Source organism: Entamoeba invadens, assembly GCF_000330505.1.
Source record: "Entamoeba invadens IP1 unplaced genomic scaffold scaff_1105074725183, whole genome shotgun sequence".
Classification (NCBI taxonomy): Eukaryota; Evosea; order Mastigamoebida; family Endamoebidae; genus Entamoeba; species Entamoeba invadens.
Genome location: NW_004443692.1, coordinates 169157 through 185526, shown reverse-complemented (window position 1 = coordinate 185526; position 16370 = coordinate 169157). Strand labels below are relative to the sequence as shown.

The 16370-nt window shown below is 31.9% G+C and overlaps 4 protein-coding genes across 4 annotated transcripts; 3 read left to right on the top strand and 1 right to left on the bottom strand.

Moving 5' to 3' along the window:
* Nucleotides 1–9297: 9297 nt before the first annotated feature.
* On the top strand, nucleotides 9298–11616 carry EIN_176580 (hypothetical protein; the record flags this gene model as incomplete). Its single annotated transcript, XM_004260554.1, has 1 exon — nucleotides 9298–11616. The coding sequence occupies one exon, from the start codon at nucleotides 9298–9300 to the stop codon at nucleotides 11614–11616; it is 2319 nt and encodes a 772-aa protein (XP_004260602.1).
* A 294-nt stretch (nucleotides 11617–11910) lies between these two features.
* EIN_176570 (hypothetical protein) lies at nucleotides 11911–12695 on the top strand (the record flags this gene model as incomplete). The annotated part of the gene is made up of 2 exons (XM_004260553.1): nucleotides 11911–12247; nucleotides 12289–12695. The coding sequence occupies 2 exons, from the start codon at nucleotides 11911–11913 to the stop codon at nucleotides 12693–12695; spliced, it is 744 nt and encodes a 247-aa protein (XP_004260601.1).
* A 345-nt stretch (nucleotides 12696–13040) lies between these two features.
* EIN_176560 (vacuolar ATP synthase subunit H, putative) lies at nucleotides 13041–14387 on the top strand (the record flags this gene model as incomplete). Its single annotated transcript, XM_004260552.1, has 1 exon — nucleotides 13041–14387. The coding sequence occupies one exon, from the start codon at nucleotides 13041–13043 to the stop codon at nucleotides 14385–14387; it is 1347 nt and encodes a 448-aa protein (XP_004260600.1).
* Nucleotides 14388–14438: 51 nt separating this feature from the next.
* Nucleotides 14439–16109, bottom strand: EIN_176550 (hypothetical protein; the record flags this gene model as incomplete). Its single annotated transcript, XM_004260551.1, has 1 exon — nucleotides 14439–16109. The coding sequence occupies one exon, from the start codon at nucleotides 16107–16109 to the stop codon at nucleotides 14439–14441; it is 1671 nt and encodes a 556-aa protein (XP_004260599.1).
* Between the last annotated feature and the right edge of the window lie 261 nt (nucleotides 16110–16370).

The window sequence follows — 16370 nt, the reverse complement described above, 5'->3', positions numbered from 1 at the left end:
TTGATCCACATACAGGACACACTCGTGTTTTGTCCATCTGACTGTAATTAGTTCTTATCAGTTTTTTTGTTTAAAACTATATAGTTTCTTTTATAATTTTTAAAATAAATATCATGTTGTTATTAAGCTTCATTTTCCCCATAAAGATTGGTATTATATAATGATGATTATGATAAATAAAACAATTGACATGGTATATTATATGGTATATTAATTATTTTATTAGTTATATTACAGGTTTTTGATCAAAACAAGGACTTGAGTTAAAACAATTCAATAATATAACAAAAGTGCAGTTTTAATAGAAAAAAGCACTCCACAAGCATTTCCAATACTCAAAAAGAGTATTGAAATTCAGACTCGTTGATTGTTTCCAAAGAATTCATTTCTTCAGACTCTTCCTTATCACTGTCAGCATTTGAAGGAATTGGTTCTTTTGGTCTGAACAGATTCAGGTGTTGAGAAAATTTCACCAAGTTGTCAGAGAAGGAGTAACTTGAATTGCTTGCCGAAGAAGTGCTTGAAGAGAGGAAACTCATTTTGATCTTTTTGCATGCAATCGGTCGAACAACTTCACAAGAAATTGTCTGTGGTTTGCACTCAGTCATCATGAATATGTGATTATAAGAGGATGATCACGTCATTAAATAAACTACCACCTTTTTTAAAGGCCTCTGGTAAACGCCGTGGGGTTATCACGCCAATATGGATCAGTGGAATATTTCAGCCAATTGTGTGGAATTTTTAGGCAATTTTGTCAAATTTTGGAAGTAAAAATAAGAATTTTGTGAAGTACTTTTAGAAGAAAATTCATTCGTGACTTTCGGACTTTTTTTTACAGTTTTTTTTTTCTAAAAATACTATTATGTACAAAATATTCAATATTACCGTACAATCTAATAGTATGTTTCTATTCAAATATAAGTTAACTTAAATAACTAATCATTACAATTGCAGTTATGGATAACAACTAATATTTTGCAATTATAATGTAGTAAAAAAAAGACAAAAAAGGTCGAATTGCCATTTGTTGACCAGAATAACAGTTTTTATACATTAAACAAAAATAAATGATTTTTTTTATAAATATTGTAAATGTGCTTTTTATTTAAAAATGTAAAAATTAAACATCTTTTAAAAAACAACTCAAGAACATAATTGTTAAATATTTTATAGTAATAATAATATTATTTTACTATTAATATAATTCAAAAAACTATTACTAAAAAAGAGGTGTAATTATAATAAAAAAGAAATAATAGTTTATAAACAAAATTACAAAACAAAAAAACAAATAAAAAAACAAAAAAATATAGTTAAGGAGTCAGATAGTTATGATGGTGACAATGATTCGAGTGACGAATATAATGAGGAAAATGATAATAATAAAGTTATTGATAAATATAAAAATTTAATTAATCGAAGTTGTCAAATGTGTTGGAAAATGTTAATTTACAGCAAATGATGATGGTTTTGTATTTTTTTATATGATAAAATTGCAACATAAAATCGACAACAATATTAAATACAGAACTTGACTGCTTTTTTTTAATGATGAATGTTTCGAGTTAATCACTGAAAACGTCAATTAACGTGTTGATCAGAAAAGAGCTAGAAAATGGTATCCTATATATGTCAACTATATAAAAGCTTTTATTAGAGTGGCAACATAAAGATTGTAATTATGACAATTAAAATTAGAATTAAAATAATTAAAAATTGTATTCAAAAGGTGTTTCTCCTTTTTACTTTGCCATATTCATGTTATATCATCTAAATTGTCTGTTATATGATATTCATTTTAACAACAAACTTGATAGATATCAAAAACTATGTACTTCTCTTCAGAAAGAATAATCTGTAGCCGAATTATACGACATATTTAATTAATTTTTTTTAGAATGTATATTTTCAGGGTAAAATTGTGGTAATAGATGAAATGATGTGGCTTTACATGGAAGAATTTCTTTTAGAGTATACATGCCAGAAAATCCAGAGATGTATAGATTGAAACTTATACTGTTGTGAATCTTGAATTGTTTCTGAGATAAAGTTGTATTATGAAGGAGAATTCAATCCAAAACACAACAAGTAATTAACACGTTTTCTAACACAAATAATACCACTGTTACTTACAGTAAAAAACATAATTTACTGGAACTAAATTCTATATCAAAAATAAAAAAGAAAAATCCAAAGTTAACCCAACAAGGAACATAATGATGTTTACATTTAATCGATTGTTTGGACAATGACATATGTTTTGTTGTGACAACTTTTTGGAACTATTGATTTACTCAAAGAGTGTGAAGAAAAACAGTTTGATTAGATAGGTATAGTTAGACAAATAAGGCGTCAATTGTGTCAAAAAATCACAGAATAAAACAATTTAAAAACAACTTCGTACAAACATATTAGCTTGAAGTGGTCAAGGTTGGGATACAAGAAGACTGAAACAAAACAACAAATAATTCAAAAAACAAAACTTGAATAAGAAGATGGTACAATAGAGACTGTTGTAAAATATAACTATTTAAACGGTAAAGTCAGTACAGTTGACAAGATATGTTCGTCTTATTCATATTGTAAAACTTCAAGATTATTGATTTTTTCTTACTTTTATTATATTTTGAATATTTGTATTAAAACGTCTTTGTTTTATGGGTGAAATCAATGTATATAAACAATACAAAAACTTTAATACATAATTTTTATTTTCCATCATCCTCGTTTTTTATTTCAAATATTATGATACAATAAAGACTTTTTTAAACAATGAAAATAAAAGCATTGAAATGTATGCTTTGATATTCACATGAAACATCGATAAAACGAGTACATAAAAAAATAGAAAAACTGTATATTGAAAACGATTGCAAACAAAGAAAAACAACAGTTTGTTTTAACATTTGTGGTGCAGCATTGCCCACTTGGTCATGTGGTGAATGCCTTAAAATGATAATTTGAATTTATTGTAATTTATTTACAAATGGATTTGGATTGATAATATTTAGTTTATTCTTTAAGCAAAAAAACTACAAAAACGAGTGACTTTCTAAAGTTCAAGTCAGTCTGGAAACATTATTTATTTTTTTGTAATAAGATAAAAATATTCTGATATTTTGTAAAAAAAATACAAAAATCAATACAAAAATACAAAGCATTCTATAACTAAATGACAAATAACAGAACAGACAACATAAATAATGTTTAGACCATTTGACCATTATTTTTGAACATATAAACTAAATAAATACCATTGATTAAATAATAGATTTGAACAAAATAACAGGAAATAATTTAAACAAACAGAAAGAGCGAATTTTCAAAGTTTTTTTTTGAAAAACAAAATCTTGGCAAACAAACTATTTGATATTCCATGGTTTTCTTGATGGGGTGAAAACTCATACTGCCAATTTTTCAAATCACTTATTGTAATAATATTTTTTTGCTACAAACCATCTTCTTGATAAATTTTAATTATGCTACACAATTATGTGATTTAAACGGTTCAAACATTTTTATTGTTATTTTAAACAATTGTTGTTTTATAAATTATATTTTGAAAAATATAATTTGTCATAAGTGTTTTTGTGATATTTTTTATCTAAATAAATAAAATCCTTTTGTTTGAACATATAAATTATTCAAACAACAACTTTTAAGTTTAAATTTACACAAAAAATCAAAACAAAGATAAATAAAAAACAATAAAACAATTCAAATAATTTTATGTGGAAATTGTTTAATTTAAAAACTTGATAATTTTCTTGACATTTATTTGCTTTGTTGTCTTGTTTCTTCTCTCTTGTTTCTTTTCTTTTGGTTTTAATAGTTTTAACTATTTCTTTCTCGAATGTAAAAACATTTCGAATATTTTCGACTTTGATTATTTCTTCGTCGTTTTCATCAATTGGAATTAATTTAAGATTAATTTCTTCAATCACGGGATAATTTAAATTATATTCGTTTTTATTTATTTCAAATTGTGTAAAATGAACAACAATTTTCTTAATATCAATAAGCTTTTGAATGAAATACTTGTTATCATTTTATTGTAATACATTCTTGTGACGTTTACAATCAATTTGTTTTGTTGAATGTACTTTGGTATTATTCTTCTGAATTTTCCTTGTAACATTTGTTAAACCATTTTATATCTTCTTTTTACGTATAAGATACAATATGTATCCATTCGTATTCAATTGGATGCGATTTGAAAAGCCTTTTCATAAAATGGAATGATACGATTCAGCAATGTTGTTTGATTGTTGTTTTGATTATATTGGCACCACATTGTTATTGGATAACCACGAATCCAAGTGTGTTCAAAATAGTCAAAAAATTGTTGCAAGGTGTATTTATTTTATTTACAAACTCTTTAACAATTATTTTATAAAAACTTAATATTTCATTTGGTTTGAAAAAAAGGTAAAACGTACAACGTGTTTATCATATTGAGGAATGTATCATCATTCATAAATTGTTTGAAATTAAAAGTTTGTAACATTCTTCTCTATTTGTATATTTTTTGGTTTTTGAATCTTTTATGTAATTTTTATTTAATATCTTAAATTTACAACCTATGGTTATTGAAGACTTTGGTACAATCTCTCACACAAACAATTGTATTTCGTGGTTCTTTGTATTTTCAATAATATGAGCAACGATACCAGATGCAGCAAATGATCCTACAACATTAATTCATGTTGTTACTCTTCGGTCAACTGTTTAAAATAGAAAGAATGTGACAAGTTATATCACTTATACTAAAAATGGAACTTTTTACAATAACTTCTTGTGATTGTAAAAATATATTTTTGTTGAACAAAAAGCTACATATTTAAAACTTGTGACAAATTGCTTGAGTGAAGTGGTTCGAGAAAAAATTTAATTCCAACCGATTAGATGAAAACCTCAAAATAAATGAAAAATAAACAAAGTCCACGACAACATGGATAGACTCTCTGATGCTACAAATGCCGTTATACAGCTTGATGACATAATCAAAGTTATGTTGGATCGTATTGATCTGGACGCAGTCTTGGGTAGAATAAAAGAAGAACCCGAGTTCGAAACGAAACAAAGAACAAATTACAGTCTATGAATTGTGTTATTGATATGATGTGATATGATACTATAGTAGTATGATTTAACAACTATGGTAAAAGAGCCTCAGTTTAACACGACTTCAAGGACTTAACAAGTCGCACAATTATGGGTCTAACGATTTGTGGAGATAAGAACTTAAAGGAAAGAACGCAACAAATGCATATAAATTTAGCATTATTTGGACGTGTATAATCGGGCAGACAAAAAAGTGTTCATTCTGACTTTAACCGTCATTCATTTTTTTTTAGCTAAGACTAGTTTAATTTTATGGGTTTTTCACTATTTTATTTAACTTTTTATAAAACGTTATATTTTTGAATAGTCTTGTTATTCTTAAACATCATTTCCCAAAAACGCATTTTGTATACCTTTTAAGTGTTAATAAACGCTTTCGACTTGTTCACAAACTGATGTGTTGTCATATTGTGGCGTTATTGTTTGTGAATAAGTCATAGATATAAGGTTATAATGTTTGTACTTAAACCAAACTAAAAAAACCACCGCGGGTTGTCTGAGTGATCGTTGATGTATTCGAATAAAAAAAATTGTTGTGTTGAATAGTTATATACCTATTTGCCAATGCATTATTTAACATATCAACGATTTTTGTCAACGATTCAAACTCACTTGACAATATTTATTTAATTTAGTTGACTTTTCCAAACAAAATATTTTCTTTGTTGACGAAAAAATTCAAATTAGGGATGGTTAATAAATATTACTATTATTCAAACTATTTTCCAATAACACAACCAATAACATAAATGGGGTTAAAGTCATTTTTTTGTTTGTCAATATATGGTATTATTAATGTTGTTGTTTACCTAAAATAACAGGAAAATACCGTAAACAAACCGAGTTTATTGGATCATTTTCTTGAAGAATTTTGCTTTTTGTCGTGAATATTTTTTCAACTTTTTTAAGACACTCGTTCGAAGAGCAAACTGACGTCCAAACAACATTTCTTACGAATAACTATTACTCGACTGCAGAACTACAATCTATATTTGAGTCTGCCAAGCGTGGTGTTCTTTTTGAGTATGATTTGTTTCGTTGTTTTTATTTTTATAAGATGAAATCCAAGTTGTTTGTTGTCGAATTATCTTGTTGTATATATCTTTTTAAACAACAAAATGTTTGCCTAACCGTTGTTTTAAACAACAGCACCGTTCTCTGTTGTTACAACGTTTGTGTGTAAAAAATCAAATTGGTCAATTTGTCTAAGTTTTGATTGAAAAAACCAAGATTTCAAACAAAAAATAATTTTGAAAAACCAAACCAAATAACAAAAAAAAGGTATTTTTGTCAAAAAATAAGGTTTTTGGAATAAATAATGTTTCCAGATTTTTATTAACATGTTAAAATTATAAGAAGGTTTTTTATCCGTTTATCATTAACCATTTAACAATATTTGTTTATTTAAAAATTATTTTATTTTTTTTATTTTTAAAATTTAAAAATCGAATTTTTATTTTTTAGATAAAAGTATAACATGGATACAAAAGTTGATGACCAATTTGAAAATGAAATAATTTCGGATGATGAAAATGAAATGATTAAAGGTTTGATTTACGATTTTGAAAATGATGTCATTGTGAATACTCAACAAATGTGTAACACATCGGAATTTTCACAAGATAACAAATACAATGAAAAGCATTTGCAACAAATTCAAACTGAAGCGGAACCCTTTTTGAATAAAACCAACTTTAAACCTTTATCAGCAAATGTTCCAGATAAAGAAAAATGGTGTGGGTTGAAAGTCCCATTATCCCTGAAATCATTCCAACAATTGTAGATATTAAAAAAGAAAGCCGCGAAATAAAATTTACGCTAGATGAAAATATTTTGAATAATCCCAAATCAATATTTTTGTATTATTTTTGCGATAAAATTGTTAATTTTATCGTAAATGGAATAAACCAAAAGGCAAACGAAGATAAAAATAGCATAAATATTTTTAAAAAAGTCACCAACACCGAAGTTTTGGTATTTTTGGGTACACTTATTTACCTCGCTGGAATGAAATGGCAACTTTCCACGAAAGATATTTATGACCCGGAAATTGGGGTCCCATTTGTGCAAATTTGTTCGGTGTTACTCGTTTTAACGAATTATGTCGTTATTTTCGCTGTGATGATAAAACAAAGAGAGAGGAATTACGTAAAAATGGAATTCATCAAGTTGGTATTTACGAAATCACAAAAATTTTACAAGAAAAAATGCAAAAAATTTCTTTTCCTGGAGAATTACTTTGCATAGACGAGAGAATGTTTAAATTTTGGGGTAAGGCAGAGGATAAAATATATAATCCAATGAAGCCTATAAAAAGAGGCTTCGAATATATTTTATTGGTTGATACAAAAAGTGGACTTTGTGTCGACATGTTCCAATTCTATAAAGGGTGTGTGAATGAAAATGGTCATATCGGGAGGCAATTGGCAGATAAACTGATTAATTCTATAAACAGAGAGAGTGGACAGTCAAATTACAAAATTCAAATGGATTCAAGATTTGTGGAATTATCAAATTTGGAAATTTGGAAGAATAAAAACATTGAAATTATCGAGACATTAAGGAAAAGTAAATTTTTGCCAAATGAAGATAAAGCAGCTCAAACTAAACATGAAATCGAACTTTCTCGACTAGAAAAAGAATTGAAAATTATCAAAAAACATGATAAGTATGAAACCAAGAAAAACCCTCAAATTTCCGATTTTTCCAAAGAAGAATCATCTAAACATAAAACAACTTTAATTTCTGAATTAAAAGAAAAAAGAATAAAAGAATAAGAAATGAATCCTTATTCGAATCATTTTTGGAAATGCGGGAATGTGTTTTTAAATGAGTTTTCTCCTTCAAAATCTAAGATGGTTCCTATCGTGTGCACTTTTCTTGAAGATTGTGGTTTGATAAAGAATGGTAAGAAGTCGAATCTGAACGATGTATACAACAATTTAAAGTACCCCGTAGACATATTTAATTTACTGTGTGCAAATTGTGATATTCCCTTCCGTTCTAGACGGTGTACATTTGCATTATTCAAGAACATATTGGTTGTTGCTATGACAAACACATTTGTTATCACTCACACTTTCAATAAGCCATTAAACCATGCAAAATTCTTACGATCTTTGGGAAAGGCTTTGTGTGAAGAGTGGATCACTGAGTCCTTTTCTATGATGAATAAGACAGAACAAGAGAGAGTAGTTTGGGTCTTGGAAACTGTAAATAACGAGTTATCTGAAAAACTCACACACACGCAAGCCGTGAATGTGAACCAAGAACATGAAGTTTGTGAAGCATGTTCTGTTCGATGTCATCAAAAAAAGCCAGGAAAGAAAATAGAAAGACGAACTAAAAAGAAATGCTCTCTGTGTCAAAGAGCTTGCTGCTCTCGACACTCTCTGACAATATGTTTGAAGTGTAAAAACTCTATATATGATAAATTTCCTCTCGGATGTTCTGTTTTCTCAAAAAGAGTGAGCCAGACAAAGAGAAAGTTACGAAAAGATTTCCAAAAATCGAGTATTGACAAATCTTAGTCCAATTAATTCTTAAGTGTTATTTGTTTTCTTTAAGTTTTCGGCGGACAAAAAAACCGCCTTGTAGCTTTAACCGTTTTTTTCCTTTTTATTTTTCAAACCAAACTAAATTTTACTTTTTAATACCTTTCCTTTATAAAAAAATCACAAGGGAAAAATCTAACCTGTTAATGTCATAAACTCAATTATATTTTATTATCATGTGCATTTTCAAAACCTAACTCAATTTCATTAACCAAAAAGCCCATGATAATAGTTTCAATTTAAGTTGGTGTTTTTGGCTGCTTCAATCTTGGGACAGTTTTATTTACAATTACTGAAATATTTTAAAATTTTTTTTAAATAACATTTAAACTTTTATAAATATTAATTAAATTTACTATTTTAAAATGTTTTTTTTATATAATAAAATAACTACTCGAATAATTTCGTTTCAAAAAGAATCTATATAAAGTCTAAAAAGCGACTATTTACAAATAAGACATTTTGTTTTGAAGATATTTTAAGAAAATTACCAATAGTAATGCTTATTTTGTCAACTTCAGTCATATTTTTTTGTTATACAAAGGCAAAATTGTCAAAAGATTATTACAAAGGGTAAATATTTTGAGTTCGAGAAACGAACTGAAAAGAATAACGAATGTTACGTGTTGAGTACATTCATGAAGACTATACCGCGGACATTTTCGAAGTCCCTGTGTCGGAAGATTGTCCAAGAGACATTTTTCAGAAGGCGAATATCACAGACAAAGAAAATTATATCATACTTACTGAAACGAATGAAATCCCAAAGTATAGTGCTGGGGAATCTTTAGTTCTAAAATTAACTTTGAAAGAGTCTGCAAAGAGAGATGCAACGCTTATGGAACAAATAGGAACGTTTCTCCACAAGCAATTGATGTTCAATTTAAAGAAGAAATTGCTCGAGCACGAGTACGTTCAACACTTCATTGAAAATGATGGTGTCTCTAAGATCATCGACTCTATAAAAAAGACTGATGGAAACACTCAGAGTTACGCGTTGACTGCTTTACGTGTTTTAATGTCTGATGAATACGGTTTTAATACAATAGTTGGGTGGGGTGAAGCGGGGAACACACTCTACGAGCTGATGACCAAAGACACTCCTGTTAATGTTGCGAGACAAGCTGCTGAAATTTGCCTTGTTCTTACGACATTTTGTGGTCCCGACATTGTTGAACTTGCTGCGCAAGCGTATTCATCAAGAACGCAAACAAAACGGTTTGTTAATGTAGTAGAATTACTGAGTTCTGGTGACGTGCAAACTGTCGAAAACACGTTGTTGTTACTACAGAGTTTGATGAATGGGAAATCGAAAACTGAAATTATCGCTTTGATGAAAGAACAAGACGTTGGGAATAAATTGAAACTGAACAACTCAGATATCGTGAAACGAGTTCTTCGCGAAATTTTAAGTGACTTGGGGACTTTCAGTGACTTGAATCAACCACGAAAGGGGTGGGATGACTACAAATTGTTACGACCAAAACGGGAGGAACTTGACCTTGAACGGGTCACCATAGAGAAAAGCATTCAGAAGCAACGAGCTGTTTTAAAAGACTTGAACGAGCAAAAGGACAAAATAGTTTCAATGACTCTTACTAAAGCTCAACAACTTCAGACTCTTGAAGAGCAAAAGAAAGATTTGGAACGACAAACGGAATTGATTAGAAAGAAGACTGAAGAAGTCGTTGAATTTCCACCACGTGATGTGATGATCGCCGAAATCAAATCATCGAAGAAGGCAATCGACTCCTTTGAGTTTGAAAGAACACTTTTGAAAGGGAAAATAGTTGATATTGAAACTAAACAACAAGTGAAAGTCGACTTTGAAGAGAATTTAACAAAGATGGGACTTGTTACGTGTGATTTACCGCCACCACCTGCTTTGATGATGGAACAGAAGCAAGACATAACATGTGGAAAAAAGAGGATAGTGACTGGATATATAAGAAATGCTTTCATGTTGTTACAAAGTCGAGTTGTAGTTAGTAATTTACTTAACATGTTGAATGGCGAGAGTCGAGAGGTCGACGATCAAAGTGTTCGAATTTTGATGAAATTATTAGAACGTTCAGAGGGGTTTAAATTAGAGAATGAAATTGGTGATATTAAAGAATACACCAGTGTAGACCAATACGCTCTCACTATATTGAAAGAACCTTTTGTCATCCAAAAGGCTCGAATGGCAGAACAGTGCTCTGACATCTTAACTAAATTAGATGAGTACTTAACACCACTCAGAACAATCGAAGTTGCTTGCAATGCACTTAAGAAGTCTTCTGCATTGAAAGGAGTACTAACAGTTATCCTCAACACTGGCAATTTTGTGAATAGTGGATGCTCCACATTAGAAAGAGCTGATGGATTTGGAGTCGAAATATTACCCATGTTAAAATACATTGGAAAGACGCAATCATACGCACAGTTTTTCACAACGTCTGTCGACGTGAGTGCCCTTGAAACTGAGTTAAAGGTGTGTTGTGATGTCGATTGCGATTTGGCAACAATCACTGGTGGATTGCGACAAGTCGAGGCGCAGCTTGTCAACTTGAATAAAACATACACCGACACTTTAGCTTCTGGAGGACAACTTAATGGCTTTAAAAAGTCGATCGAGATGTGCACGAACAAGACAAAAAGTTATATCGCAAAAAGCAACCAAGTCCACTCGTTATTTAAAGAGACTTTATACTACTTCACTGGAGATGACAATGCCGAAAATATTTACTCGACACTTACATTCTTTGGGGTGTTCGCAGAGTTTATTATTGGCTTCACTATCGCTGCAGAACAGGAGGAGAGACAGGCAAGAAAACAAAAAGAAGCCGATACAAATAGAGCACAGATGTTACACGGAACTGGAGAAGATCCTATGAGTCAAATCATTGCTCAACTCAAGAATGGTCAAGCCGGCAAGCAATTACTCAAAAAGTAATTATAAGTGGTATCTATAATAGTTTATTTTAGTATCTTTTGTATTTTAGAAGATTTGTTTCTTACTTTTTGTTCACTTATTTTATTATATTAATAATAATATCATTTTTATTATATAAAAAACAAGAAAAAGTTTAGTTTTTGGAAAAGGTCCTTCGATAATAAAAATAAGTAATAGTAACTACAGATGGTAAATAAATAACAAAAATTTATTTAATAACACTTATTTGCATAAGACTCATAATTGAGAGTTTCAAACTCAAAAGAGCAAACAAAGAAAAGATAGCCAAGGTTCATGACTTCTCAAATTGTGCACCACTCCATACAGTACACCGCGTTCGATGTGCTGTCAAAAATTCTTAACGTAATGAAAACAGATTCTCTCTTCGAGTTGTTGCAACTCAACCAAGCTTATTCCAGCCAAGACCAAGAGTATGAGAAAAATGAATTTTACGGAGACTCGTATTTGGAAGAACGGGTTTCCTCTCTTGTCTTAAAATTTTTGAGAAAGTACGAACAAATACCATTTGAAATGTACAGCGGACTTCGGATACACACCGTCAAAAATCAGACCCTTGGTGAAATATTTGACTCGCTTCATTTAGGCGATGCGAAGACGTTCGAAAAGAAGAGTTTGCATTTTTGTGGTCAACAACAGATAATAACATTTCAGAGAAAGGCGATTTAGTTGAAAGTATTATCGGCGGGTGTGTATTGCTCTCCCAACGAGAAGACGCAACACTCTTTTTGTTGTACGCACACGCACTCATTGATTACACTTTTTATCACTCGTCTTACAATTACTTTCTTTCAAACCCACCGAAGCACGTGAAAGAAAATGTCGTCAGTGATATTCAAGACTGGTTCAAAAATCAGTTAAGCTTCTATAGGAGCTCTCTTGAGAAGTATCAGAACGACCCAGAGAATTTCTACTTGGAAGAGCAACACGTCTCTGTAGACCTGTTTGATGAACGAGACCTTGACGTGAACGACATCGACTACATACTCAACAGCACCGAACCTCTTGATTTCGGCATCCCGCAGGAGCAGACCCAAGATGTCCAAACTTTCTTTGTGTAATGTCCTTTTTTTCCCTTATATGTTCTTTTGTTCCACCATTTTTGATTTTTGGTTCTTTTTCTTAGTTATTCAAATTATATAATAAAATACTATGATTATAATACTTTATTAACATAATTTATTAATTTACTTCTTGGGGAATTATTAATAGTGAAAACTAATTCGAATTTTTAAAACGAATTGGCTCAATAGTTTTCAACCAGAATCTCAAATTTCTGGTAGAATTGTAACTTTTGAGAAACTATAACTACTAGTAAAACAATTAAAAAACAATAATAAAAAAGGATACAAAAATCACAGAGAGAAAAACAGAAATGGGAGTATTCAACTGAGAAAAACAGAACGATGTTCCATACACCAGCACTGAACGTTCCTCCAATCTCAAGTGTTTTCCAGCAAAAAGAGTTGGACAACGCGATTAACAACAACGCGAGCCTCTCGAACGACAATAAGAGTACTTTGACTCGTTACCTTGGTCAAGCCGAGGTTGAGCGCGCCAAAATTAAGAACGAGATGGACTTAAAGACATTGATCAGTATATTCTACACGTTATTGATCGACTCGGAACATCCCGCCGTCATCGAAAACACAACTCTGTTACTCCAACAATTCATCGCGGCGGATAATAATAGAGTTCCACTCTTTGCTGAGATGGAAATCAAAAAGACGGTCGAGGTGTGCTCGCGGCTTATTCGACTGATGAAGACAGACAACCTGACGATATTGGAAAGCGCGATTTCAGTCTACACAACACTCGCGACTACTACTGGAACGTTCGCAGACTTCGCACCAATCATGTCGAACTACTTCCAAATCATCAGAGGCATTTACACCCAGAACAACCAGACAAAACAGGGATTCCAATTACTCCACTTATTCAATTGGTCACTCTTCGTGTTGTTAAACAAACAGACATATAGAGAAGTGTTTGCCAATGAAATTCCACTCGGCGTGCTTTCGGATTCATACGATAAATTGGTTGCAACGTCGGACAATGATTTGGTCTACGGGATGTTCCACGTCGTGTGGTTAATGACCTTTGACGAAAAATTGGTCGAACACGGATTCCCCGAAAATTTCATCTCCATTTTCACAAACATCTTTTTGAAGTTTAAGGTCGAAAAACTGATGAGAATCGTCTTGATGATCATTCACAACATTTTACAAGTCGACTGGTACATCAGACTGTTGGTCCAACACGACTTCAACAGAATTATTCCCGTCTTGAAGACAAGAACATACACCGACGCCGATATCAAAGATCTGTTGGAAGAAATCGGACAGGTGATCGAGAAGAAAGTGACCGAAACAACCAGCATCCAGTGCTACTTGGACGAACTCAAGTCAAACACTATGAGATGGAGTCCAATGCACCGATCGGAGCAATTTTGGGTCGAGAATGTCACCGCGTTTGAGGGAGACAACTGGGCGTTGGTGAGGAAATTGAAGAACGTGATTAACGACAAGTCGGCAGACCCGGTGTGTGTTTCAGTTGCTTGTTTTGACTTGGGAGAGGTTGCTCGATATCACCCCTTGGGAAGAAAAGTGATGAACGATTTGGGTGTTAAGATGGACTTGCTTCAACTCACGACTTCAGACAACGCCGAGATAAAGAAAAACGCCATTTATGCTGTGCAGAAGATTATGCTTCATCACTGGGACTTAGTGCAGCAGGCTGCGAATGCGGAGTAACTTGGTTTACGTTTTTATTGTTGGACAACCTTTGTGAAAAACAACAAGTTATCAGTTCACTTGTGTGATGATGGTGTTGACTTCATTGTTCTCTTTGTGTGTTCCTTTCGCCCACAAATTGAAATTCTTTCCTATTACAGTCCTGTTGACAACTTCCTTTCTCTCTAATATATTTTTCTTCTCCATTTCACATGCAGCCATCTTAAAGAGGTGTTCTCCAACATTACTGAAGAACGTCACCCAGTGCTCAAACACTTTGCCACCCTCTTCATATTCCAGAGACGCAATCACTACGTAGAAGTAAATGGAACTCGTCATCTTCTTACAATTCACACACAAAGAAACGCCTAACCCCTTTTTCTTTTTGCAGTCTGGGCACCCCGTGTAACTCATATTATCAGTTTTAACTTCTTTGAATGTTCCACGTATTAAAACTGTTGTCGAACACCCAAGAGCCAATTTCTTCACACGTTCTAAATACACTGGAAGAGAAATGGGCTCGGCAGACAAGATCTTCCGTGAGGAAGAAAGGTCTTTTGCCACATTATTTCCTTTGTTTGTTTGGACAACAACAACTTTGTCGTACGCCTCTTTCTTGTACTCCCCCTTGAATTCCCCCATAAGGTCCTCAATAGCCTCGAAAGTGTCGACTTTGTATATTTCAGAGGCCTCTGACATCTTCCCAACAAAATTGTTTTCATCTTTTCTGATGATTTGCACTTTACTCAAAAGTACGATATCTCCAATGTGTACGTCTTCAATTGTATCAACTAATCGATCAGTAAATATATCGACTTTGAGGGAGTAATTACTTGCGTCGACGACATCGATTGTCACCGTTGGTTTACTCACTTCGCCATTGACGAACTGTTTGCTGCCTTTTCCTTTCAAGTAGCACACAAAATGGAAGTCGCTGAAGGTTGGGTTTATCATTAATAACTCGTCAAACGTGTTAATCTGTGTGATCAATGACATGACTGGTGTTTTTGCACTCGCGATTGTTGTTTTGTTGCTGATGGAAGCTTTAAATCTGACACTCCTGATCGATGCCTTATTTATCTCGTTGTCTTTGAGGACTCTGATACTACAATTCTTCACGACTATGGTGTCATTGATGTTTATGCCATTACAAAACTTGTCTGCGACAGCGTCGTACGCAACAAACGCGAGTTCATACCCTTCACTGTCTTGTAAGACTATGTTCAACGCCTTTCCACTGTTTTTCATGTGTACGATGTCTTTATGAAGAACAACGCCTTTGACCAAGCAATTGCAGCTATGAGCCGTCTTCAATTGGTTAAAAGGGATGCACCGACTCTCGTCGATGTCGTCTGTGCTCAGTTGTGTTTTTGGGAGTTGTCCTTGTGCGGTTGGGATAACCGTCTGCGACTTCACATCAATTGCTTGGCTTGGGCCTGGTGTTCCCAAATACGCATTGACATCGACCAAATTGTTTCCAAGCAATTCCGGAAGTACTTCTTCCGCATTGAACATGCGGACTTCAATATACTTCTTGTCTAAAGGAATAACACAGTCCATTATACAAACTCGCTGATGGACAATAAGTTGTGTTCCTTTAGGAAATCGGGAGGTACACTTATATTCTCCATCACTAATGACATATTCTACTGCACTGTGAATTTCATTCACTTGAACAAAGATATCGCCGTTGTTGTGTGATGTTTTAAATACGTCAAGAATGCAACCACTCGTTAGACTCATCACTTTTTATGTTTCTAAGTTAATGTTATAAATAGTTTCAAAACTCAATAGTATTTTAAATAACGATCTCTTTTTTAATCATTATCATTTATTTAGCAAGTTCATTTTTATAATAAATTAGTTATTATTAACTCGTTAAATTATGTTCATTGTTATTTTTATAATGCTAATTAAAAAAAGAGAAAAAATCTTTCATTTATTGTTAACATCATTAAATATCATACATATAATAAATTCTAGTTCAACCCTATAAGAATCGAA